Consider the following 24,870-nt stretch of genomic DNA (forward strand, 5'->3'; position numbering starts at 1 on the left):
AGCAGAAGGCTTAAAGACCAGAATAAGATACTAAGATGGCACTGACAACTGGGCCAGCTCTTTTATACTCATCGATAAGGCAAATTCCATTCAAATTTGTAGATATGAATTAGCAAATGAGGAAGCTTCTATTCAAATAATGCAGCCCCAAGAGAAACCTCCAGATCATTGGAGGTACACATTGAATAACTGCATATACACACAATGTGGTTATTAGGAGGCATGATAATCTGTTACATGTATACAAGTACTACTTAAAAGTACAGGCAGATAATTAATTGATAAACTGCAAAGAAAATATCAATTAAACATTCTAATCTAAAAATTAGAGTCAGATCCAACATCCACTTAACTGGACTTGCAAGAAAAAGTCTGCAGGAAACAATGTACATTAAGATCTCATTGTTTATAATAAATGAGAATTAAGACATCTTATAGTGTTTCGATGTTTTGTTCTCATAAGCAAACAGTACATATACATCTTTCTTTGAAGTGGCAATTGTGGACAGACCTGAACCACTGAAGGATGCTCAGCAGCTGTGGCAGGGCTTGAAGGCCATCACCGCAGACAAGGTGAAAGCAAGCAACATGGGTGACAACAAGGTTTCACTCCGAGATGAGTCCAATGCCTTTTATGATCACTTTGAATGGCAACACATGGAGGGACCTTCACGAACTCCCACACTCCCTGATTTCAGTCTCCGAGGTGGATGTGAGATCACCCTTCAGGAGGATGAACCCACGGAAAGCATGCGGCCCAGATGGGCTGCCTGGCCAAGTACTAAAACCTGTGTTGATCAACTTGCAGGAGCGTTCATTGAGACCTTTAGCCTCTTGCTTCAGCTGTCTGAAGTACTACCTGTACATACCTACAGATGCATTGGTCATGATCTTTCAAGAATCACTTGATTCTGGCATGTTCCCTGAGGACTGGAAGATTGCAAATGTCACTCCACTTAAGAAGGGAGGAAGGCAAAAAGAAAGGAAATTATAGGCCAGTTAGTCTAACCTCAGTGGTTGTTAAACTGTTAGAGTCCATTATTAAGGATGAGGTTTCAGGGTACAGAGACTAATGATAAAATAAGTCAAAGTCAGCATGGTTTCTGTAAAGGGAAATCTTGTCTGACAAATCTGTTAGAGTTCTTCCAGGAAGACACAAGCAAAGTGGACAAAGGACTAGCAGTGGATGTCATTTACTTGGATTTTCAGAAGGCATTTGATAAGGTGCCACATCAAGGCTGTATAACAGGATAAAATCCTATAGCATTACAGGAAAGATGCTGGCATGGACAGCGGAATGGCTGACAGGCAGGAGGCAGTGAGTGGGAATAAAAGGACGCAAACACGAGGAAATCTGCAGACGCTGGAAATTCAAGCAACACACACAAAATGCTGCTGCATTCCACCAGCAGTTTGTGGGAATAAAAGGAGCCTTTTCTGGGTGGCTGCCAGTATCTAGATATGTTCCTCACAGGTCAGTATTGACAGTATTGGAACCACTACTTTTCACATTCTTTGTCAATGATTTGGATAATGGAATTGATGATTTGCGGCAAAGTTTGTGGATGATACAAAGATAGGTAGAGGGGTAGGTAGTGCTGAGGAAGCAATGCAATTGCAGCAGGATTTAGACAAATTGGAAGAATGGTCAAAAGCGTGGCAGATGGAATACAGTGCTGGGAAATGTATGATAATGCATTTTAGTAAAAGGAACGATAGTGTGGACTATTACCTAAACGGGGAGAAAGTTCAAACATCAGAGGTGCAGAGGAACTTGGGAGTCCTCATGCAAGATGCCCAGATGGTTAATTTACAAGTTGAATTTGTGGTAAAGGCGGAAAATCCAATGTTGCCATTCATTTCAAGGGAAATAGAATATAAAAGCAAGGAGAAATTGCTGAGACTTTATAAGACACTAGTCAGACCGTACTTGGGAGTATTGTCAAGTTTTGGGCCCCTGATCTCAAAAAGGATGTGTTATCATTGGAGAGATTCCAGGAGGTTCACGAGGATGATTCTGGGAATGAAGGGGTTAACGTATGAAGAGTGTCTGGCAGCTTTGGGCCTGTACTCTCTGGAACTTAGAAGAATGCAGGTTGAAAGGACTAGATAGGGTGGGTGTGGAGAGGATGTTTCCTTTGGTGGGGGTATCAAGAACTAGACGGCACAGCATCAAAATTGAGGGGCGACCTCTTAGAACAGAGGCAAGGGGTAATTTTTTTAGCCAGAGAATAGTGAATCTGTGGAATGCTCTGTCACAGACTGCGGTGGAGGCTGTGTCCATTCATATATTTAAGGCGGAAGTTGATCGTTCCTGATCGGTCAGGGCATCAAAGGATATGGCAAGAAGACAAGTGTATGAGGTTCAGTGGGATCCGGGATCAGCCAGTACGGAACGGCAGAGCAGACTCGATGGGCTGAATAGCCTAATTCTGCTCCTATGTCTTGTGGTCTTCAAGCAGGCTTTAATTATACCAGTGCCCATGAAGAACATGGTAACCTGCCTGTGCGACCATCATCCAGTCGCACTTACATTAACTGTGAACAAGTGATTTGGGAGGCTGGTGATGAAACTCCTGTCTGAGAAGCGACTTTGTTCACTCCAATTTGTTTACCATCATAACAGGTCAACCGCAGATACCATTTCATTGGCTCTTCAATGAACCCTGGAACATCAACCCTGGAGCACTTTATTGACTACAGCTCAGCACTTATTACTACCATCCATCAAAACTAATCAGCAAGCTCCAAGACCTGGGCCTCAATGCCTCCTTATGCAATTGGTTCCTCTATTTCCCCAATTGTAGACCCCAGACAGTTTGGATTGGGGATAACATCTCCCCCACAATCTCCATCAGCACAGATGCACCACCAGGCTGTGTGCTTAGCCCCCTGCTCTACTCACTTTATACTTATGACTGAGGGGCTAAGCACAGCTCCAATGCCATATTTAAGTTTGCTGATGATGCTGCTGTCAGTGGCCAAATCAAAGGTGGTGATGAATAAGGAGGAGATAGAAAGTCTGGTCGTGGTGCCACAACTTCTCACTCAATTTCAGCAAGGCCAAGGAGCGACACAAGGAGGAAACCACAGGTCCATGAGCTGGTCCTCATCTGGGGAATCAGAGTAGGGGAGGGTCAGCAACTCTGTTATTTCAGAGTCCTCTACTTTCTTAGAAGTCCTCAAAGATTAGGCATGTCATCTAAAACTTTGACAAACTTCTCTAGTTGTGTGGAGGAGAGTATTGCATCATGGCCTGGTATGGAAACACCAATGCCTTTGAACAGAAAATCTTACAAAAGGTAGTGTTGTAATCCTACAAAAGCCTTGTGGTGCATCTGCGCTGATGGAGATTGTGGGGAGGTGTTGACTCCAATCCAAAAAGGTCCATCTTGAGTAAAGCCCTTCCCACCATTGAGCACATCTACATGGAGTGCTGTTGCAGGAAAGCAGCATCCATCATCAGAGATCACCACCACCCAGGCAATGCTCTCTTCTCGATGCTGCCATCAAGGTGGTGGTACAGGAGCCTTCACACCACCAGGTTCAGGAAGTTATTACCCCTCAACCATTGGAACTAGAGGTGATAGCTTCACTCACCCCATCAATGAACTGTTCCACAACCTGTGTTCTCACTTTCAAGGACTCTTCATCTCATGTGCTTGCTATTTATTTTTATGTCTTTGTATCTATGTGAATGCCGGCAAGAAAATGAACCTCAGGGAGTATATGGTGACATATGAACTTTAATAATTAATTTACTTTGAACTTTCCTTTGAGTTAGATCAGTTTTTCAATTTAACAACACAATTAGGGTATTCTAGAAGAGGTATAATTTGAATTTATCAATAATGCTGTGGTCACACAAGAATTATGCAAGACACTGGCCCTTTAAGACCTTTTTCTACCCCTATTCTTGAACTTTATGTCCTTTAAGGGCCGACATTATTCCTACCTGCATACACAACAAAAACAGCGACTTAAACTGAAAATTAGATGTCGATTTAACTGTGAACTAGGGAGGAGTGCGCTCATGGAATATCTGAGAAAAATTGGTCCTCTTCACAAACAAGACAATGGTAAAAGATAGAATGGGAGCCTGGGCAACATCCGTGATGGGTAGAATTACATTGCATTTAAATTATTTTAAAAAGGGGGAGAAGGTTTAGTTTAACACAACCAATATTTAAATACATCCCTTTCAAAAATGTGAAGCAATCAAGCAAATAAAATCTTGACCCACCTCGAAAAATTGAATCCCTCTTGTTTAGACATTCAGTATTGTACAACCTGACGATACCTTCTTCATTTACAACTGCGAGGACCCAATGTAACTGCTTTGCTGTAAAGAAATAAAGGCTTTAGGATAAAGTGGTCAAGATATTAACAATATGAATTTTTGTTTTACATTGAAAGCATACCTAAGCAATATAAAACAGGGAGATATTTTCCAATTTTGTTTCAATAGAAATTAGGGTTTAATTTTGCTTCCTTCTCAGTGGAATTGCCTTTGCATAATGTTAACAAAGTTCTTCTAGCTAAATTACTGATATCCAATCCAACGTCCACCAATAACTTCTCAAAAATGTGGACCATCAGTTCATGCCTGATCATTACAAGTGAAAAATTAAAGTACAATTAATGCCACAATTACTCATTACTCAATGAATCTCCAATTGGTTCACACATTACATGCCTCACTATAATGATGGAAGTTATGTTATGAAGTCAATTACACAAGTTATTCAAATTTTGCTTCATTATTCCCTCAATCTTGATGCATAGGTTATTTGTTTTGGAAAACCATGCATGGTGATCAAATTTACAGCTTCTCACTTCAAACATTGTAAATTGCATTGACATCTTTAACTAATGCTTTACAACATCTGAGTGAGATGTATTTGACAGAAGTAAATTTATCGACATGCTATAAGAATGTACATGGTCAGTATTCAATGCAAGCCTGGGGTCGTCCAATTTACCTGTAGACCACGAGCAGCCAAAAGGAGGAACTGGTACTCCAAAGTTACTGGTTGAAGTGTGTTCATCCTGTCTGTTGCACTGGTAATATTGCAGCAAGGTGTCTAAGGGGTAGCTGTGGGGTTCTAATGGGGAAAACAAAAGTAACATTGAAATTGAAATTGATGGAAAGCATCAAGAAGTAAATGTTTAACTAATCTGTCATTTTACAAAGTTTACAGCAGAAATTAAGTACCAATAAAGTATAATACAAGCAACAGCAGGAACATTTCCCCAAGTTGTTGAGTATTAGTTTTCTTTGACCACACTCAAAGTGGCAGTGAAACAGATAGTTATTATTCATACAAGAGCTCAGGTACATCACTATAAACCCCACAGATAGAGTTAGTGCAAGGATGTTAGAGATCAAATCGAGACTTGTACATCTCAATTTGAAACGTCAAAATCAATGAACTAACAGGACAAACAGACGCAAGTTGTGATCTGATTGCCATTAGAGCAGATTGTTACATGGTAGTCTGAGCTGAGACTTCAATATTCGAGGGTATTTGACTTTTGGGAAAGACATAGGAAAGAAGAGGTGGTGGAGTGCCTCTACTAACAGAATGAAATAAAAACTTGGGAAATACTGACAGATACTCCAGCACCTGTGCGTGTACACACGGGGAATGAAATAAATAGTTGTGAAAGATAGATACTCTGACACACACAGAAACAGACTCCTCATCCCATGATGTCTGTGCCAAACATGCCAACTTAAATTAATTTCGTACGGTTCATATTCCCCCATCTCATGCCTGCCATGTGCTTGTCCAAATGCCTCTTAAATGTTACTGTTGTATCTGCTACCTGCACCTCCCCAGGCACTTCCCACTCTGTAGATAAACAACTTGCATCAAATCTCCTTTAAACTTTCCTCCTCTCAATGCAAATCTATACTCTCTAATATCTATGTTTCCACCCTTAGAAAAGGGGTAACTACCCCATCTAAACTTCTCATATTTGTCTAAACTTCAATTAGGTCATTCCCAGTCTCCAGCACTCCAGAGAAAACTATCCAAGGTCATCTAACCTCCCTTTATAACTATTGCTCTCCACTCCGAGCAACATTCTGGTGAACCTACTTGATAGCTTGTCCAAGGCCTCCACGTCCTTTCCTGTAATGCAGCAACGAAAGCTGCACACAATACTCCAAGTGTTGGCCTAATCAGAGTAATATTTAGCCAGAACTTATACAGTGAACACACCAAGTGTATTCTGCAGAACCATCAGTCACAGATCTCCAGTTAGAATAACACCCCTCTATCACAAAATCTATCCAATGTATCAAGTCTCTGTTGTTCCTTTGCCCTTTAATCTTCTGGATCACCATACCGTAATGGGAATTTGTTGAATGCTTTACTTGTAGATAACCTCCACTACTCTAATTGCCAATACCTCATCAAATCTCAAATCACTTCGGAATACACAATTCACATTAATCACACTGCAAAAAAAGGGTAGAATTTTAATATTAAAATTAAAAAGTCAAAGAGAGTACTCTGTTCAAAGAGGAAACGCACAAGGTGGTAAATGGTAGTGGTAGGCCCAAAGATTGGGATGAATTTGGGATTCAGCATAGGAAGACCTAAAAAAGGAGAAAATAAATTTAGAGAGCTAATAAAAAGTGACAATAAAAGTTTCTTGAAGAGAGAAGCACACGTGAACACAGGCTTCCTTAAAAGCAAGTTAGGGAAATAGTTTTGAAGAACAGGAAAATGGCAGGAGATAAAGAATTATGCAAAATATCATTTTAAGATGAAAGATACAACAAAAATAACTGCAAGAATTAAATAGCATCACTTCATTAGAGAATTAGTATGAGTACACATGGGACTAAAGGTGACTAAGTCACTTGAATTGATGACCTTCTGGGATTTTAAAATACATTGCTAAAGATTTAACAGAAAACATTGATTATCATTCTTCTGAAATGCCTAGATTCTAGCAAAGCATCTACTAATGGTGGGGGAAGGGAAGTTAAATTCAATTAAGGAGCACAACATCTGGAAAGTTATAATCTGATTAAACAGTCAGCATGGCTTAATGAAGGGGAAATGATGTCTGACGCATTGAGTTCTTTTAAAGGAAATGCCTGCCAGAGTGCTTGAAAGGAAATTTCTACATGGAATAAATTCTAATTTTCAAAAGGCATTCCAGAAGATTCCATTTTGGAAAAAGTTACCGTGCAAGATTAGAGTTCATCGTTTTGAACACGTTAATATGGCTGGAGTACTGATTTACCAGCAGGAAGAGAGATGCGAACAAGGGCACCATTTTAGATTGGCAAACTAACTAGTGGGGTGCCACAAGGGATCAGTGCTGGAACCACAGAAATATATACATCCTCAAGGAGCTGCTGAGTCTCTATAACATACCTTAAGTTCAAATTTTCAACTTGCCATTCTGACATTTAAACTTATGCCCTCAGTGATTAAGCTGGCTGACTGGATTATTCAACCACCGTGCCACTACCACATGTTGTCAACAACGGCACAGAGTCAAATTTACAATCTTCCATTCAGTTCTAGGGTTATGAGGTCAAGTAATATTTGTGAACCTTTTTGAATGACTTGTACCATGTAAAAAAAAAACAATTTGTGTTCCTCTTGGGTAGTCCCAGCACAGAATCATCATGTAATTTGAATCTTCCATTTACTGCACTTGTCACTTCAACCGCCTTTCTTCCAATCTTCCCACAGATTCAGCTGAATCGGATATGTCCCCAGGTCTTTCGTGAATCAACAACTCCACAGAAATATTTTCTGCTACACGGTGCGCATGAATGCTCAACTCAAAAATATCTGAAAGTCATTACATCACCCTGAACAACTTAGTTTCTTTGGTGCATTCTTAACTATACGTTCACCCACTCAGGTTCTCCATTTTAGATCTGATCAGAAACGGCTCAAAATTGAAATGACAGAAATTGTAGATTGTATTAAATAACAATCTCCTCTGTAAAATCATGTCACAAAACAACATTTCCTGTTTTCTTAGATCCTGGTCTACACTAGCCTAACAAAGCTACAAACTATTGCTTTCACATTAAATAGAGCATTAAACACTGTTAATGTTTAACAACATTTAATGTTTAAATGTTCTTCCATTATTCTGCTTTGTAATTAGATTCAGGACTCATCGATGCAATTACACATTAAATAAATATTTTCCTGGAAGGAAGAGCAGGCACTCTATGGTCCAAGTCTGGACAAAGGCAATGATGAGTGATCATTGTTAAACTCAAACTGGGGATCAGTGAAAAGTGTTGCTTTACAATATTGCCAATGACACCTTCCAATATTTTGCTCATGACTGGGAGTAGATTGTTTGTATAGTAATTAGCAGAATTGTATTTGTGCTGCTATTTATGGACACAACACAAGTGGGTATTTGTTCAATGCAGGCAGGGAGGCGCCTCTGCTATATCTGGATTAAAGTTGTATGGTGCTACAGGTGACGCGATGTCAGATCCTGCAAACTTGTGGGATAGGCTGAACGGCGTAATTCTGCTCCTTTGTCCTACGGTTTTTGCTCAATGCATTGATCTCAGTTCCCATCTTTAAATTTGATAAGGAGAAAGTAAAGTAGCAGTATTTCAGTGGAGTGAGGGGAATTACAGTGGTATGAGAGAGGAGTTAGCCAAAGTAAATTGGAAGGAGCTGCTGGCAGGGATGTCAGCAGAGCAGCAATGGCCGGCGCTGCTGGTAAAAATGAGGAAGGTGCAGAACCTGTGTCTTCCAAACATGAAGAAATACTCAGGTGGTAAAATAGTATAACTGTGGCGGACAAGGGAAGTCAAAGTTAATTTAAAAGAAAGGGCATACAACAAAGCAAAAACTAGTGGGAAGATAGAGGATTGGGAAGTTTTTAAAAACCTACAGAGAGCAACTAAAAAAAATCATTAGAAGGGAAAAGATGAAATATGAAAGCAAGCTAGCAAATAATATCAAAGTGGATAGTAAAAGTTTTTTCAAGTATGTTAAAAATAAAAGAGAAATGAGAATAGATATAGGACCGCAAGAAAATGAGGCAGGAGAAATAATAATGGGGACAGGGAGATGACTGATGAACTAAATGATGAACTGATGAACACTGTGTGTCCGACAGAGTGATCAGCAGCACTGGGGCTCCACAGGGGACTGTCTTGTCTCCCTTTCTCTTCACCATTTACACCTCAGACTTCAACTACTGCAGAGTCTTGTCATCTTCAGAAGTTTTCTGATGACTCTGCCATAGTTGGATGCATCAGCAGGGGAGATGAGGCTGAGTACAGGGCTACGGTAGGAAACTTCGTCACATTGTGTGAGCAGAATTATCTGCAGCTTAATGTGAAAAAGACTAAGGAGCTGGTGGTAGACCTGAGGAGGGCTAAGGCACTGGTGACCCCTGTTTCCATCCAGGGGGTCAGTGTGGACATGGTGGAGGATTACAAATAACTGGGGATACGAATTGACAATAAACTGGAATGGTCATAGAACACTGAGGCTGTCTACAAGAAGGGTCAGAGCCGTCTCTATTTCCTGAGGAGACTGAGGTCCTTTAACATCTGCCGGACGATGCTGAGGATGTTCTACGAGTCTGTGGTGGCCAGTGCTATCATGTTTGCTGTTATGTGCTGGGGCAGCAGGCTGAGGGTAGCAGACACCAACAGAATCAACAAGCTCATTCGTAAGGCCAGTGATGTTGTGGCGATGGAACTGGACTCTCTCACGGTGGTGTCTGAAAAGAGGATGCTGTCCAAGTTGCATGCCATCTTGGACAATGTCTCCCATCCACTACATAATGGACTGGTTGGGCACAGGAGTACATTCAGCCAGAGACTCATTCCACCGAGGTGCAACACTGAGCATCATAGGAAGTCATTCCTGCCTGTGGCCGATAGGCTGGTCCTGGACTTATTTCCTGGCATAATTTACATATTACTATTTAATTATTTATGGTTTTATTACTATTATTTATGGTGCAACTGTAACAAAATCCAATTTCCCCCGGGATCAATAAAGTATGACTATGACTAAATGAGTATTTTGCGTCAGTCTTCACTGTGGAAGACACTAGCAGTATGCCTGATGTTGTAATGTGTGAAGGAAGAGAAGTGGGTGCAGTTACTATTACAAGGGAGAAGGTGCTCAAAAAGCTGAAAAATCTGTGGGTACACAAGTCACCCGGACCAGATGAACTGCACCTTAGGGTTCTGAAAGAGGTAGCGTTAAAGATTGCAGTGGCATTGGAAATGATCTTACAAAAATCATTGGAGTCTAGCATGGTGCCAGAGGACTGGAAAATTGCAAACGTCACTCCACTATTTGAGAAAGGAGAAAGGCAGTAGAAAGGAAATTATAGACCAGTTAGCCTGACCTCAGTGTTTGGGAAGATGTTAGAGTCAATTGTTAAGGATGACGTGACGGAGTACTTGGTGACACAGGACAAGATAGTAGAAAGTCAGCATGGTTTCCTTCAGGGAAAATCCTGCCTGGCGGACCTGTTGGAATTCTTTGAAGAGATTACAAGTAGTATAGATAAAGGGCATGCAGTAGATGTTGTGTATTTGGACTTTCAGAAGGCCTTTGACAAGGTGCCATACATGAGGCTGCTTACCAAGTTAAGAGCCTATGGTATTACAGGAAAGTTACTAACATGGTTAGAGCATTGTCTGATTGGTAGGAGGCAGCAAGTGGGAATAAAAGGATCCTTTTCTGGTTGGGTGCCAGTGACTGGTGGTGTTCGGCAGGGGTCGGTGTTGGGACCACTTCTTTTTATGCTGTATATCAATGATTTAGATCAGTGGTCCCCAACCTCCAGGCCGCGAAGCATGCAAGGGTGCAGCGGTAGCCGGAGCGCACCCAGCACATTTTTAAGAAAAAAGCCGAAATAAACAAGCTAATTAATTAGGTGCTGCCCAGAATCCAGTCTTCATTAGAGGAACTGAGGTGGAGAGGGACAATAACTTTAAATTCTTCGGCATTAAGGATCGACGTTTCTCTCTCTGAAAAGTGTCAGAGGATCTGTCCTGGGACCAGCACGTTAACTGTCATTACAAAAAAAGCACGGCAGCGCCTATAATTTATTAGAAGTTTGCGTAGATTCAACATGTCACCTCGATCCTGACAGCCCTGTCTTTTCAGTCTGTCTGGGCTGGCGTTTAAATTGACCAAACAATGGAACAGCTAAAGGCTCCAGTGCCCTGGGAGGAGGAGTGAACATCGCGTAGAGCAAGTGAAATCAGCAATCGCCTGTGATCTGGGCCGACATTTACGTGCCGGGTGGCACCTAATTAATTAGCTTGTTTATTTCCGCTGGGTGCGCTCGGGCTACCACTGCACCCCTGCATGCTTCACAGCCCGGTATTGGTCTGCGGCCTGAAGGTTGGGGACCACTGATTTAGATGATGGAGTAGATGGCTTTGTTGCCAAGTTTGCAGATGATATGAAGACTGGTGGAGGGGCAGATAGTGTTGAGGAAACAGGTAGGATGCAGAAGAATTTAGACAGATTAGAAGAATAGGCAAGAAAGTGGCAAATGAAATACAATATTGGAAAATGCATGGTCATGCACTTTGGTAGTAGAAATAAATGTGTGGACTATTTTCTAAACTGAGAGAAAATCCAGGAATCTGAGATACAGAGGAACTCGGGAGCGCTTGTGCAGAACACCCTGAAGGTTAACTTGCAGGTTGAGTTCGTGGTGAGGAAGGCAAATGCCATGTTGGCATTTATTTCAAGAGATCTAGAATATAAGAGCAGGGATGTGATTCTGAGACTTTATATGGCACAGGTGAGGCCTCACCTCGAGTACTGTAAACAGTTTATGAGCCCCTCATCTTAGAAAAGACATGCCGGCATTGGAGAGGGTCCTCAGGAGGTTCACAAGGATGATTCCAGGAATGAAAGGGTTATTGTACAAAGAACGTTTGATGGCTCAGGATCTGTACTCGCTGGAATTTAGAAGGGTGAGATGGGATCTCATTGAAACCTTTTGAATATTGAAAAGCCTAGACAGAGTAGGTGTGGAAAGGATGTTTCCCCTGGTGGGAGAGTCTAGGACCAGAGTGCGCAGCCTCAGGATGGAGGGGAACCCTTTCAAAACAGAGATGTGGAGAAATTTCCTTAGCCAAAGGGTGGTGAATTTGTTGCCACATGCAGCTGTGGAGGCCAGGTTGTTGGGTGTATTTAAGGCAGAGATTGATATGTTCTTGATTGGACATGGCATCAAAGGTTACGGGGAGAAGGCTGGAAACTGGGGTTGAGGAGGTAGAAAAAAAAAGTATTGGCCATGAGCGAATGGTGGAGCAGACTCGATGGGCCAGATGGCCTAATTCTGCTCCTGTCTTATGGTCATTTCAATATCACAGCCATAAGGCTGTGTACTCAGCCCCCTGCTGTACTCGCTGTACACCCATGATTGTGTAGCCAAGTTTCCATCAAACTGATGACACAATTGTAGGCCGTATCTCGGGTAATGATGAGTTTGAGTACAGAGAGGAAATTAAGAACCTGGTGGCATGATGTGAAGACAATAACCTATCCCTCAACGTCAGCAAGACGAAGGAATTGCTTGTTGACTTCAGAAGGGGTAGCGGACCGCACGGCCCAATTTACATCGGTGGTGCGCAAGTGGAACAGGTCAAAAGCTTTAAGTTCCTCGGGGTCAATATCACAAATGACCTGACTTGGTCCAACCAAGCAGAGTCCACTGCCAAAGCGGCCCACCAGCACCTTTACTTCCTGAGAAAACTAAAGAAATTTGACTTGTCCCCTAAAACCCTCACTAATTTTTATAGATGCACCGTAGAAAGCATTCTGCTAGGGTGCACCACAACCTGGTATGGAAGTTGTCCTGTCCAAGACCGGAAGAAGCAGCAGAAGATCGTGAACATGGCGCAGCACATCACACAAACCAATCTTCCGTCTGTGGACTCACTTTACACCACACGCTGTCGGAGCAGTGCTACCAGGATACTCAAGGTCACAACCCACCCAGCCAACACACTTTTCCTCCCTCTTCCCTCCGGGAGAAGGCTCAGGAGCTTGAAGACTCGTATGGCCAGATTTGGGAACAGCTTCTTTCCAACTGTGATAAGACTGCTGAACGGATCCTGACCCAGATCTGGGCCATACTCTCCAAATAGCCGGACCTGCCTCTCCGTCTTTTTGCACTACCTTATTTCCCATTTTTCTATTTATGATTTCTAATTTAAATTTTTAATATTTACTATCGATTTGTAATCCAGGGAGCAGGAAGTGCAGAATCAAACATCGCTGTGATGATTGTACGTTCTAGTATCAATTGTAGCGGTGTGCTACACACAGCGCTAGAATAACCACACGGAGTCGGTGAGTTGGAGTTGCGATGAAAGAGATTTATTCAAACCGCGGTCTGCTTTAAAGCCTTCCCGTTCCCGCCCTCCCTGGGCGGGACTACTGTGGGGAATGCATATTCCCAGACCCTTTCCGCGCACGGGATTTTCCCCCTGCTGGTGAAGATGGCCTGGCGCCCTTTCTGGGGCCGGCCCTCTGCCTGCGTGCGCTGTTGTGAGCCAGTTCGTGTGTGCTAGAAAGTGGGGTCGCCACATGGTGACAACAAAGTATAAAGTATATCAGAGCGACCTGAGTTTGCTAAAGAATGCCTATTTGATGTTCTTTGTGCCCTTTCCTCCTGTTCGGCATTTAATTGCACCTCATTGCTCACATCTTAAGATGACATTATTGCAAGGCTTTGATCATAGCAGGTAATAATAGACTTTGGTATTAAGTTAAAAATAAAACAGCTACATTTTTCACAGGTTGGTTGTGCCTCACTCTTCATGCTGGTTCTCATCAACTTCTGTATTGTACACAACCCTCTTTTCTGGCTTTATGCTAGCAACATAATTTTCCTATTTGATTCTAGTTTGGCTTCCAATTGAAGCTGTGTGCCTTGTTGCAGTTGAACCATTTCTCTACTCTAAATAAGTTTATCTGTGGTGGATGATCTTCATTGCATTGATGGCAGTTTTTTTTGCGGGGGGAATGCAGGGAAAGGGGAGGATTTAAAAAAATGGTCACATGAACCTTGCTAAATTAGGGCGATACAGTACCGCAGTTACCTTACAATGCCAGTGACCCAGGTTCAATTCCCGCTGCTGCCTGTAAGGAGTTTGTACATTCTCCCCATGCCTATGGGGGTTTCCCCCTGGTGCCCCGGTTTCCTCCCCCAGACCGAAGACGTACTGCCTGGTAGGTTAATTGGTCATTGTAAATTATCCCATGATAAGGTTGGGCTTAATCTGAGGGACACTGGGCAGCATAGCTCTAAAGCCAAAAGAGCATATTCCACACTGTATCTCAAAAATATAAAATAATAAATTTTGAAAATCCCATTGCCGACTGTGACTAGTGGTGTTCCACAGTGGCCTTTACTTGTTAGCTGCCAGTGACGGGTGGTGCTCCACAGTGGTCAGTGTTGGGGCAGCTTCTTTTTACTTTATATGTCAATAACTTGAATGACAAAATTGAAGGCGTTATGGCCGAGTTGCGGATGATTCGGAGAAAGCTGGAGGTACAGGTAGCTTTGAGGAATCAGAGAGGCTGCAGAAGGTCCTGGGCAGATTAGGGCAATGGGCAAAAGAAGTGGCAGATGGAATAACGCATAGGCCATTTTCTAAACTTGGGGAAAATTCAAAAATCCAAGGTGCAAAAAGGACTTGAGAGAGAGCCCTCGTGCGGATTGCCTAAAGGCTCATTTGCTGCTTGAGTCGGTGGTAAGGAAGACAAATGCAATGTTAGCATTCACTTCGAGAAGACTAGAATATAAAAGCAAGGATGTAATGCTGAGGCATTATTCGGCAGTGATGAGGCCTCACGGAGTATTGTGAGCAGGTTTGGGCCCCTTGTCTAGGAAAAAATGTGCTGGCAGTGGAGGGGGGTCATGAAAATGATTCCGAGAATGAAAGACTTATCAAAGGAGGACCGATTGATTGCTCTGGTCTTTAATCGCTGTTTCTCGACATAACACGAACATGTCTGAGCTGCCAACTAGCATGGCCCTCACTTTAACAAGCCACTTGCACTATTCTTTATATCTCTTGTGTTCAAGGGCCACACACTGGTGTTACTCTCGTTCGTGGCCCTCTGTTGGTCGAGTTGCCTCTCAACTAAATACTCAAACCAGGGCAGAAGAACATGGAGAGAAAAAGTTGTTGCCCGTGCAGCATGCTCCCCCAGTCGATGGAAGGGTAGAGACAGACACAGTTTGCACCAGCGGCGTCGTAGGTTTTGTTAGTCAATGTACGCTACCTTAGCAACTTACCTTACTACCTTAAAAATACAAGCTGCCCAGAATCCACAAGAAATAGTTGTAAAAGGTGCCTTCTTGGAATACACTCATAATCTAACAACTGCGACTTCAAATGCAGTTACTACTTTAAAATCATTAAAGGCAGCACATTTTTCTTCTCAGATTTGAACCACGTTTAGCGTGCTTCTTGTCCCTCTGCTAATCATCGATGAGGCGGACCTTGAGAATTAATTCCATTGCACACAAGATGGTGAGAAAACTATCCACATGGTAGTGATTTTAAGCACATCTCAAATTTAAAAAATCTACCCGTTGGCTATACTGGATCATATGGCATCTTAATTTGATATTCTCTTTTTACAATCTTCATCATGCACAAAGACCGACATTGAAATCAACTAAAATTCTGATCTTGTACAGTCAAAATTTCTTTAGCCTCCTCAAACACATCCCCCTATTAGTTACTTTTTAAATATCCTTTTTGTTTGCAAACAGGTATCATAGTGAACATTTTGTTCAACCATCCCTTCCCCCACTGAAAATAATCCAGTTCACTAAACTCCATAGCCTCATTAACTCGTTTGCGACTGACATACAACAATGAAGAGAAAATGGCCTATTTTACAGTCACTAATCGCCGAGAACAATATTTTTAATAGAATAACATGGAATTACTTAAAATTCACTATGCAATCAGAACTGTAAAAAGGCACATTTCAAATTATTAATATTTCACCTATAAATGCAATCAACATTTGGCGGGCTGTTGCATGAAAACATTCTTATACATTCAATGAAGCCAATTGACTTGGAGCAACACTGGAAAGTTCGACAAACATGCAGAAATCCACAAAAAGTTATGACCACGGGTCTAAATCTTTACATGTTAAGATACATCCTGGGAAAAAAACACAACTTAATAGCATTCTCTCACCCCTCTTTTTGCTGCAAACTCGGTTACTCAGCACGGTACGGAACAGCATCCTTAATCACAGAACTGCAGGAATCCTACAAGTTACTGACTCCCGCGCGCTTTACTCCACAATCAACCTCCCGCCAAATTGACATCACGTACCGTGATTGGTGGTGCAGACCAGTGGGCGGAATTTCCCCCGGGTGTTTCCGCTGACTGCGGCCGCGGCGTCACTTCCCGTTTGAGAGGGCTGACTGGGTGAGAGAGACTGGTCCAGCCATGGCGTTGACTATAGCCAGGCCGTTTCTGTCTGAAGGAGGTTACGGCGAGCAGGAAATGGACGCCAACTCTGCGCTGATGGAGCTGGACAAAGGTATGGGGTCCTGGGAGGTGTCTGCCTGGTCCGGGCCCCCGATGTGCGGTCTCCGCAGAGCAAGGCAGCTCACTTCTAAGGTCGACACAGGGAGATGGACTGTCGAGCGGCGGGCTGTTGCATTTTGAAAGTCTACCTTTTAATTTGATAAAAACAACGCTTTTAAAAAATCTTATTTTCACCCTCTCCATTTCTTTGGGAGAGTTTCTTGTCATTGGCGATAACCCTTTCCCCTTAAACTAGCGTTATTCCAGGATAAGTATGACCTGTCACTGTGTGTTTCAGGATTGTTTAATGTCATTTCCAGTACACAAGTGTAAAGGAGAACGAAATAATTGTTACTCCGGAACCGATGCATCACAAAAACACAATAAGATAAAGAACACAATAATTATTTAAAAACACAATAAATATAAATACATAAAATAACTTATGTACATAGACTGAGTGTACGTCCATAAAGTGACTCTTAGCTGTACATTAGGTGACTGACGGGAATAATTAAGTAGTGGTGGAGATCAATCTTACTGCTCGGAGAAAATAATTTTTTGAGTCTCGTGGTACTGTTGTGGATGCTACTTAGTCTCCTCTCTTGGAAGTGGGACAAACAGCCATGAGCAGGGTGAGTGTGATCCTTCATGATACTGCTGGCCTTTTTCCAGCACCTTTCTGTAGATATGTTCTTAGGTAAGCAGGTGCTGGTGGTGCTTTGAGCAGTTTTGACTGCCCGTTGTAGAGCATTCCTGTCAGCCGTAGTGCAGTTTCCATACCATGCAGTGATGCAGCTTGTTAGGATGCTCCCTACTGTGCATCTGTAGAATGATTTGAGTATAGATGTGCACAGTCTAGCTCTCTTCAGCCTTCTCAGATTGGAGAGGAGTTGGTGAGCTTTATTGATTGTGTAGGATGTGTTCTGGGACCATGAGAGGTTGTGCAAGATGTACACTTTCAGGAGCTTGAAACTGCTTACATGGCTGTGTGCCGATATAAAGAGGGATGTGAGCAATGCAAGTTCTCCTGAAGCCAATAACCATCTCCTTTGTCTTTTGAAATTGTTTGAGGCTTTGAGCTCTTCCACTTCCTCTCTGTAGGCTGCCACATTATTGTTGGTGTTGTGTCATTGGCAAACTTGACAATGTGGGATACTTGGGTGGTTGGCCATGTTGAGGATGATAGGGAGGGAGGAGCGGTTGTGTATCTTGACAGAGGTCTCTTGGTTAGGAAGTTGCACAGTGGTGTATTTAGATCAAGGAGTAGGACTTCGTTCACTGTGCGACAATAGCATCTCACCACTAAAACAAGTCATTAGCCACAATCTGTTTTTTTCGTGATAAATAGAAATAAATCAGATTTTACAATCCAAGTTCTTCAAAGTTTCTGATCGTCACATCTGCCAGGGTTAATTTATTTATTTTGTAATTGCATTTCTACTGTGGACTGAATATCGTGACAGGATGACGTGTGATGGGAAGACAGGCTGGAAGTATTCTGCCAGTGATGATTCCTGCTGAACACCACTAATCACTGGCAGTTAGCCAGAATAGGCCCCCTTTCTTCACACTCCTTGCATCCTGTCAGCTAGCTTATCTTCTATCCATGCTAGTATCTTTGCTGTAGTACTTCCCTTCCTCCACCATCAACTCTGCTCTCAAACACATCTCTCCCATTTCACGCACATCTGCTCTCACTCCATCCTCCCGCCACCCCACTAGGATTAGGGTTCCCCTTGTCCTCACCTACCACTCCACCAGCCTCCAGGTCCAACATATAATCCTCTGTAACTTCTGCCACCTCCAACAGGATCCCACCACTAAACACATCTTTCCCTCCCGCTTTCCACAGGGATCACCCCCAAGGTGACTCCCTTGTCCATTCGTCCCCCCATCCCATCCCTCCCCACCAATCTCCCTCCCGGCACATCCTTGTAAGTGGAACAAGTGCTATACATGCCCTTACACTTCCTCCCTCACTACCATTCAGGGCCCCAGACAGTCCTTCCAGGTGAGGCGACACTTCACCTGTGAGTCGGCTGGGGTGATATATTGCGTCCAGTGCTCCTGATGCGGCCTTCTATATATTGGCAAGACCCAACGCAGATTGGGAGACCGTTTCGCTGAACACCTACGCTCTGTCCGCCAGAGAAAGCAGGATCTCCCAGTGGCCACACATTTTAATTCCACGTCCCATTCCCATTCTGATATGTCTATCCACGGCCTCCTCTACTGTCAAGATGAAGCCACACTCAGGTTGGAGGAACAACACCTTATATTCCGTCTGGGTAGCCTCCAACCTGATGGCATGAACATTGACTTCTCTAACCGGTTAATGCCCCTCGTACCCCAGCTGTTTGTTTGTTCGTTTGTTCTATTTATATTCTCATTCATTCTCCCTCTCCCCCCCCTCTCCCCCCCCTCCCCCCCTCTCCCCCCCCTCCCCCCCTCTCCCCCCCCTCCCCCCCCCCCCCCTCCCCCCCCCCCCCCCCCCCCCCCCCCTCCCCCCCCTCCCCCCCCTCCCCCCCTCTCCCCCCCCCTCCCCCCCCCTCCCCCCTCTCCCCCCCTCTCTCCCCCTCTCCTTTTTCTACCTCTATCCCTCTCTATACTCCTTGCCCATCCTCTGGGCTTCACCCCTTCCCCTTTCTTTCTCCCTGGACCTCCTGTCCCATGATCCTCTCATATCCCCTTTCGCCAATCACCTGTCCAGCTCTTGGCTCCATCCCTCCCCCTCCTGTCTTCTCCTATCATTTTGGATCTCCCCCTCCCCCCCCACTTTCAAATCTCTTACTAACTCTTCCTTCAGTTAGTCCTGACGAAGGATCTCGGCCCGAAACATCAACTGTACCTCTTCCTATAGATGCTGCCCAGCCTGCTGCGTTCACTGGCAACCTTTATGTGTGAGGCATTATCTTGTTTAGCAGCCTCATGTGCGGCATCTTGTCATAACCCTTCTAAAAATCCAAGTAAACAACATTGACTGACTATCCTGCCTGTTATTTCCTCAAAGTATTCCAACAGATCTGTCAAGCTTTAAGGAAACTATGCTGACTTTTGTAATTTTATTGTGTACCTTCAAGTACCCTGAAACCTCATCCTTAATAATGGACTGACAAATCTTGCCAACCAATGAAGTCAGGCTAATTGGCCTCCAGTGTCCTGTCTTTTGCCACCTTCTCTTAAAGAGTCAGTTAACTTTTATAATTTTCCAGTCTGCCAGTACCATTCCAGAATCTACTGATTCTTGAAAGATCATTCCTAATGCCTCCAGAATCTCATTAGCTACCTCTGTCAGAATTCTGGGGTGTAGTCTATCTGGTACAGATGATGAACTTACCTTCAGATCTTTCAGCATTACAAGCACCTACTCATTATTAATAGTAACTGCACTCACTTCTTCTCCTTGATACTCTTGAATTTCTGGTATATTGCTACCGAATGGTATAACATGCTCATTCAGTTCATCTACTATTTCTTTGTTCCCCATTACTACCTCTCCTCCATCATTCCCCAATGCCCCAATGCCCACTCTTCTCTCTTTTACTCTTTATATTTCTGAAAAAGCTTTTGGTATCCTCTTTTATGTTATTGGCTATCTTACCTTCATATTTAATCTTTTCTCTCATTATGGCTTTTAAGTTGCTGTCTGTTGGTTTTTAAAAGTTTCCCAATCATCTAGCTTCCCACTTTTTTCCCCCCTAAATTGTATGCCTTTCATTTGTTCTTATGCTGTCTTTGACTTCCCATTTCAGTTACGGCTGCCTTATCTTCGCTTTAGAATGCTGCTGCTGCTTCTTTGGAATGAATTGATCCTGCATATCCTGAATTACTCCTTGGATCTCCAGCCATTGCAGCTCTACCGTCATCCCTACTAGTGTTGAAAGTACATTTATTATTGAAGTATGTATGCTATTACAATCTTGAGACTTGTCTCCTTGTAGGCAGCCAAAAAACAAAGAAACCCAATAGAACCCATTTTAAATAAAAGATCATCAAATACCCAAAGTGCAGAAAAAACACAAATCATGCAAACAATAAAATAAGCAAATAGCATACAGAATTGAAGTTGACAGAAGCGCGCCCATAGCCACAGAGCCAGTTATCAGTGCAACCGATTTAGGAGCCCATTAGTTGCAGGTCGCAGCCTCAGTTTCAGCGCAGGGACAAGTAAACACTCGAGCAGTGAGCTGAATTGACCTCTGGCCTCGACACCCTGATCTTTTCAATCTGGCCTGCTCTTAAATCATCCAAACCTTGGGTCGTTCCTCATTTTCAGATCCATGTCCTACCACTTTGAAACGCTCTTGGGCCCAGGACTTGCCACTTTGATTCAGCCTGTACACTCCACTCTGCAATCATCCTGCACCTTCGAGACTTCAGTTCATACCACAGACTGCCAGGTTGCACAGGTGGTTGAACAGCCTAGCTCCAAAAGGGAAGTTGCAGGCTATTGATTGTGGTGATTGTTCCAAGAAAAACTGTGATTAATACAGTAATTTTTTGTTTTGTTTGCTACCTGAAAGTCGTCACTGTGCATCACCAGCACCATCTTCCCCTTCCAGTCATGATGTCCCCTTACAATCAGCTTTGGCCAGCTCCCCTCTCATACCACTGTAGTTATCTTTAATAATATTGATATATCCGACTTTAGCTTTCCTCAGATTGCAGTGTGAATTTTTCATATATGATCACTGTCTCCTAATGGTCCCTTTACCTTAATCTCCCCAATTAAATCTGGTTTATTACAAAACACTGAATCCAGGATTGTCTTTTCCCTAGTAGGATTGACCAATAGCTGCTCTTAAAAATCCATCTGTTAAATATTCTGCAAATTCTTTGGGATCCAAAGCCAACTTGATTTTCTCATTGAAACACCTCCCTCCTTCCCTAATACTTGTGCCAATATCCCACAAATTCAAGCCTTCTTCTCCCACACCAATCTCTGAGCCACACATTGAGTTCTGTGGCCTTATTAACCCAGTGCCAATTTGCACATAGCTCGGGCAACAATCCAGTTATTATTCTGGTTCTGCATTTTAATTGAGTCCCTAGCTGCTCAAATTCCATCAGCAGAACCTGAAGATGCTCCCTCAATTCTGTTTATTAGGGAGATTCAGGATATGAATTTAGTGAGGAAGGAAAAGCAAACTATATTCATTGTGTATGACTTGGAAGAAAATCTGTCACTGGTGCTGTTTGCATGTGCTCACTGCCTTAATGCCCAAAGGCAGAGATTGCAAGTTTGGGCGTACTGCCAAAGAAACATTTTGGAATGACTGTAGTGTATTTATAGAACATAGAATAGTACAGCACAGTACAGGCCCTTTGGCCCACCTTCATCAAATTACGATATTGCTTTGCACTGTTCTGACTATATGTTATAATTATGCGGTTTTTGTCAGTTTTTTTTAGTCTTGGTTTGTCTTGTGTTTCTGTGATGTTATTCTGGAGGAACAAATTGTATCATTTCTTAATGCATGCATTACTAAATAACAATAAAGGAGGACTGTGTGTCCTCATAATCTAATCTAACCTTAAATTCCTCCATATACCGGTCTAGTAGTATCTTAAATTTCACTAGTGTATCTGCCTCCACCATTGACTCAGGCAGTGCATTCCATGCACTAACCACTCTCTGAGTAAAAAAACCTTCTTCTAATATCCCCCTTGAACTTCCCACCCCTTACCTTAAAGCCATGTCTTCTTGTATTGAGCAGTGGTGCCCTGGGGAAGAAGCGCTGGCTATCCACTCCATCTATTCCTCATAATATCTTGGAAACCTCTATCATGTCTCCTCTCATCCTCCTCTCCAAAGAGTAAAGCCCTAGCTCCCTTAATCTCTGATCATAATGCATACTCTCTAAACCAGGCAGCATCCTGGTAAATCTCCTCTGTACCCTTTCCAATGCTTCCACATCCTTCCTGTAGTGAGGCGACCAGAACTGGACACAGTACACCAAGTGTGGCCTAACCAGAGTTTTATAGAGCTGCATCATTACATCGCGACTCTTAAACTCTATCCCTCGACTTTATGAAAGCTAGCACTCCAAAAGCTTTCTTATCTACCTGTGAGGCAACTTTCAGGGATCTGTTGACATGTACCCCCGGATCTCTCTGCTCCTCCACACTACCAAGTATCCTGCCATTTACTTTGTACTCTGCCTTGGAGTTTGTCCTTCCAAAGTGTACCATCTCACACTTCTCCAGGTTGAACTCCATCTGGCCACTTCTCAGCCCACTTCTGCATCCTATCAATGTCTCTGCAATCTTCGACAATCCTCTACACTATCCACAACACCACCAACCTTTGTGTCATCTGCAAACTTGCCAACCCACCCTTCTACCCCCACATCCAGGTCGTTAATAAAAATCACGAAAAGTAGAGGTCCCAGAACAGATCCTTGTGGGACACTACTAGTCACAATCCTCCAATCTGAATGTACTCCCTCTACCACCACCCTCTGCCTTCTGCAGGCAAGTCAATTCTGAATCCACCTGGCCAAACTTCCCTGGATCCCATGCCTTCTGACTTTCTGAATAAGCCTACTGTGTGGAACCTGGTCAAATACCTTACTAAAATCCATGTAGATCACACCCACTGCACTACCCTCATCTATATGCCTGGTCACCTCCTCAAAGAACTCTATCAGGCTTGTTAGACACGATCTGCCCTTCACAAAGCCATGCTGACTGTCCCTGATCAGACCATGATTCTCTAAATGCCTATAGATCCTATCTCTAAAAATCTTTTCCAACAGCTTTTCCACCACAGACGTAAGGCTCACTGGTCTATAATTACCCGGACTATCCCTACTACCTTTTTTGAACAAGGGGACAACATTCGCCTCCCTCCAATCCTCCCGGTACCATTCCCGTGGACAATGAGGACATAAAGATCTTAGCCAGAGGCTCAGCAATCTCTTCCCTTGCCTTGTGGAGCAGCCTGGGCAATATTCCGTCAGGCCCCGGGGACTTGTCCGTCCTAATGTATTTTGTAGATGTTACACTACACAGCTATGGTGTGCCAGTCTGGTGAGCTGCTTTGTCTTGAATGGTAATGTGCTGCTGGTTTAAGATGGCTCTGGTGAATCTCAGTGACTTCTGGCAGGTAGCTAATGAAACAAGGAAAACTAAATACTTTTTATTCACACTTTCTCTGGCAAATGATCATCGCAAGAAGTAGTCTGTAAATTCCCTTTGGTCTTGGAGGCAAATTGCTGTGGAGTGAGGAAGACCTGAGGTTCGATCGATTTAAGCACCTTGCTGAATTGGAAAGGTTGGGTACAAGTCGAGTCGGGGTGGTAGGGGCCAGGCAGCAGGGTGCATTGAGACAACTGAACTCGATGTTTGGATGACGAATTAGGCGCTGGGCCAGATTGTAAAGGTCCAAGGTGTTGGGGCCTGAGGCGAGGGACGGGTCAGTTCAGCTCGCCTCGCTGCTCCACGATGTTTACTCGGCTCTGCATTGGACTCTCTGTGGGCTTCAGTTCAGAATGCTATTTGCTTGTGGTTATTGTTTGCATGATTTTTTTTCTCTCTTCTCTGCACATTGGTGTGTTTACAGGTCTTTTTTTTTCTTGAGTTCTTTTGGGTTTCTTTGTTTTGTGGCTGCCTGTTAGGAGACGAATCTCAAGGTTGTATAATGTATACATTCTTTGATAATAAATGCACTTTGAACTTTGCTTTTATTCAAGCACATTACTTTGTACCTTGTATCTTTCCTTATCTTCTTTTTTAAATCTTTTTATTAAATAAGTATACAAAAAGGTAAGCCATATAGACACTAATACATTGTTAGAATATAATAAAATTACAGAAGATATTAATACAAAAAAAAACTACAAACAATGTAATTTAAACATAACATACCAAGGTAACATAATAGTATACTAATTTTATATATATATATCAATGGAGAAAAAGAAAAAAAAACCCAAAAAAAACCCCACCGTGCAACTAACTAAAAGCAACGCAAAGCAATGGGCTAACTTGAAACCAAACAGAGTTAAACTTAAAATCACGTCCTCAATCCCGACCTCCATTAAAAACAGTGAAAAAAACAAGAAGGGTATATATTACATTAAATGAAAATATTGAATAAAAGATCTCCAAGTCTGTTCAAATTTAAATGAGGAGTCATAAAGATTGCTTCTAATTTTCTCCAAATTCAAGCATAATATCGTCTGAGAAAACCAAAAAAAGGTAGTTGGAGCATTAAGCTCTTTCCAATGTTGTAAGATACATCTTTTCGCCATTAAAGTAAGAAATGCAATCATTCTACGGGCTGAAGGGGAAAG

General features: G+C 42.9%; 2 protein-coding genes across 3 annotated transcripts in view; one reads left to right on the forward strand and one right to left on the reverse strand.

The window, feature by feature from the left end:
• Nucleotides 1-16,316, reverse strand: part of dtl (denticleless E3 ubiquitin protein ligase homolog (Drosophila)) — a 40,407-nt gene extending 24,091 nt beyond the window's left edge. The window contains exons 1-3 of the mRNA XM_063055820.1: nucleotides 16,232-16,316; nucleotides 4,983-5,105; nucleotides 4,244-4,342 (exon numbers count right to left, since the gene is read on the reverse strand). Coding sequence (XP_062911890.1) covers nucleotides 4,244-4,342; nucleotides 4,983-5,105; nucleotides 16,232-16,280 — 271 coding nt within the window. The 5' untranslated portion in view covers nucleotides 16,281-16,316. The remainder of the gene's footprint in view (nucleotides 1-4,243; nucleotides 4,343-4,982; nucleotides 5,106-16,231) is intronic.
• A 136-nt stretch (nucleotides 16,317-16,452) lies between these two features.
• ints7 (integrator complex subunit 7) overlaps nucleotides 16,453-24,870 on the forward strand; it is a 70,678-nt gene continuing 62,260 nt past the window's right edge. For both annotated transcript variants that reach the window (XM_063055817.1, XM_063055819.1), the window contains exon 1: nucleotides 16,453-16,583. In XM_063055817.1, the coding sequence (XP_062911887.1) occupies nucleotides 16,490-16,583 (94 nt within the window). In that variant the 5' untranslated portion in view covers nucleotides 16,453-16,489. The remainder of the gene's footprint in view (nucleotides 16,584-24,870) is intronic.

The sequence above is a fragment of the Mobula hypostoma genome, chromosome 8 (assembly GCF_963921235.1).
Source record: "Mobula hypostoma chromosome 8, sMobHyp1.1, whole genome shotgun sequence".
NCBI lineage: Eukaryota > Metazoa > Chordata > Chondrichthyes > Myliobatiformes > Myliobatidae > Mobula > Mobula hypostoma.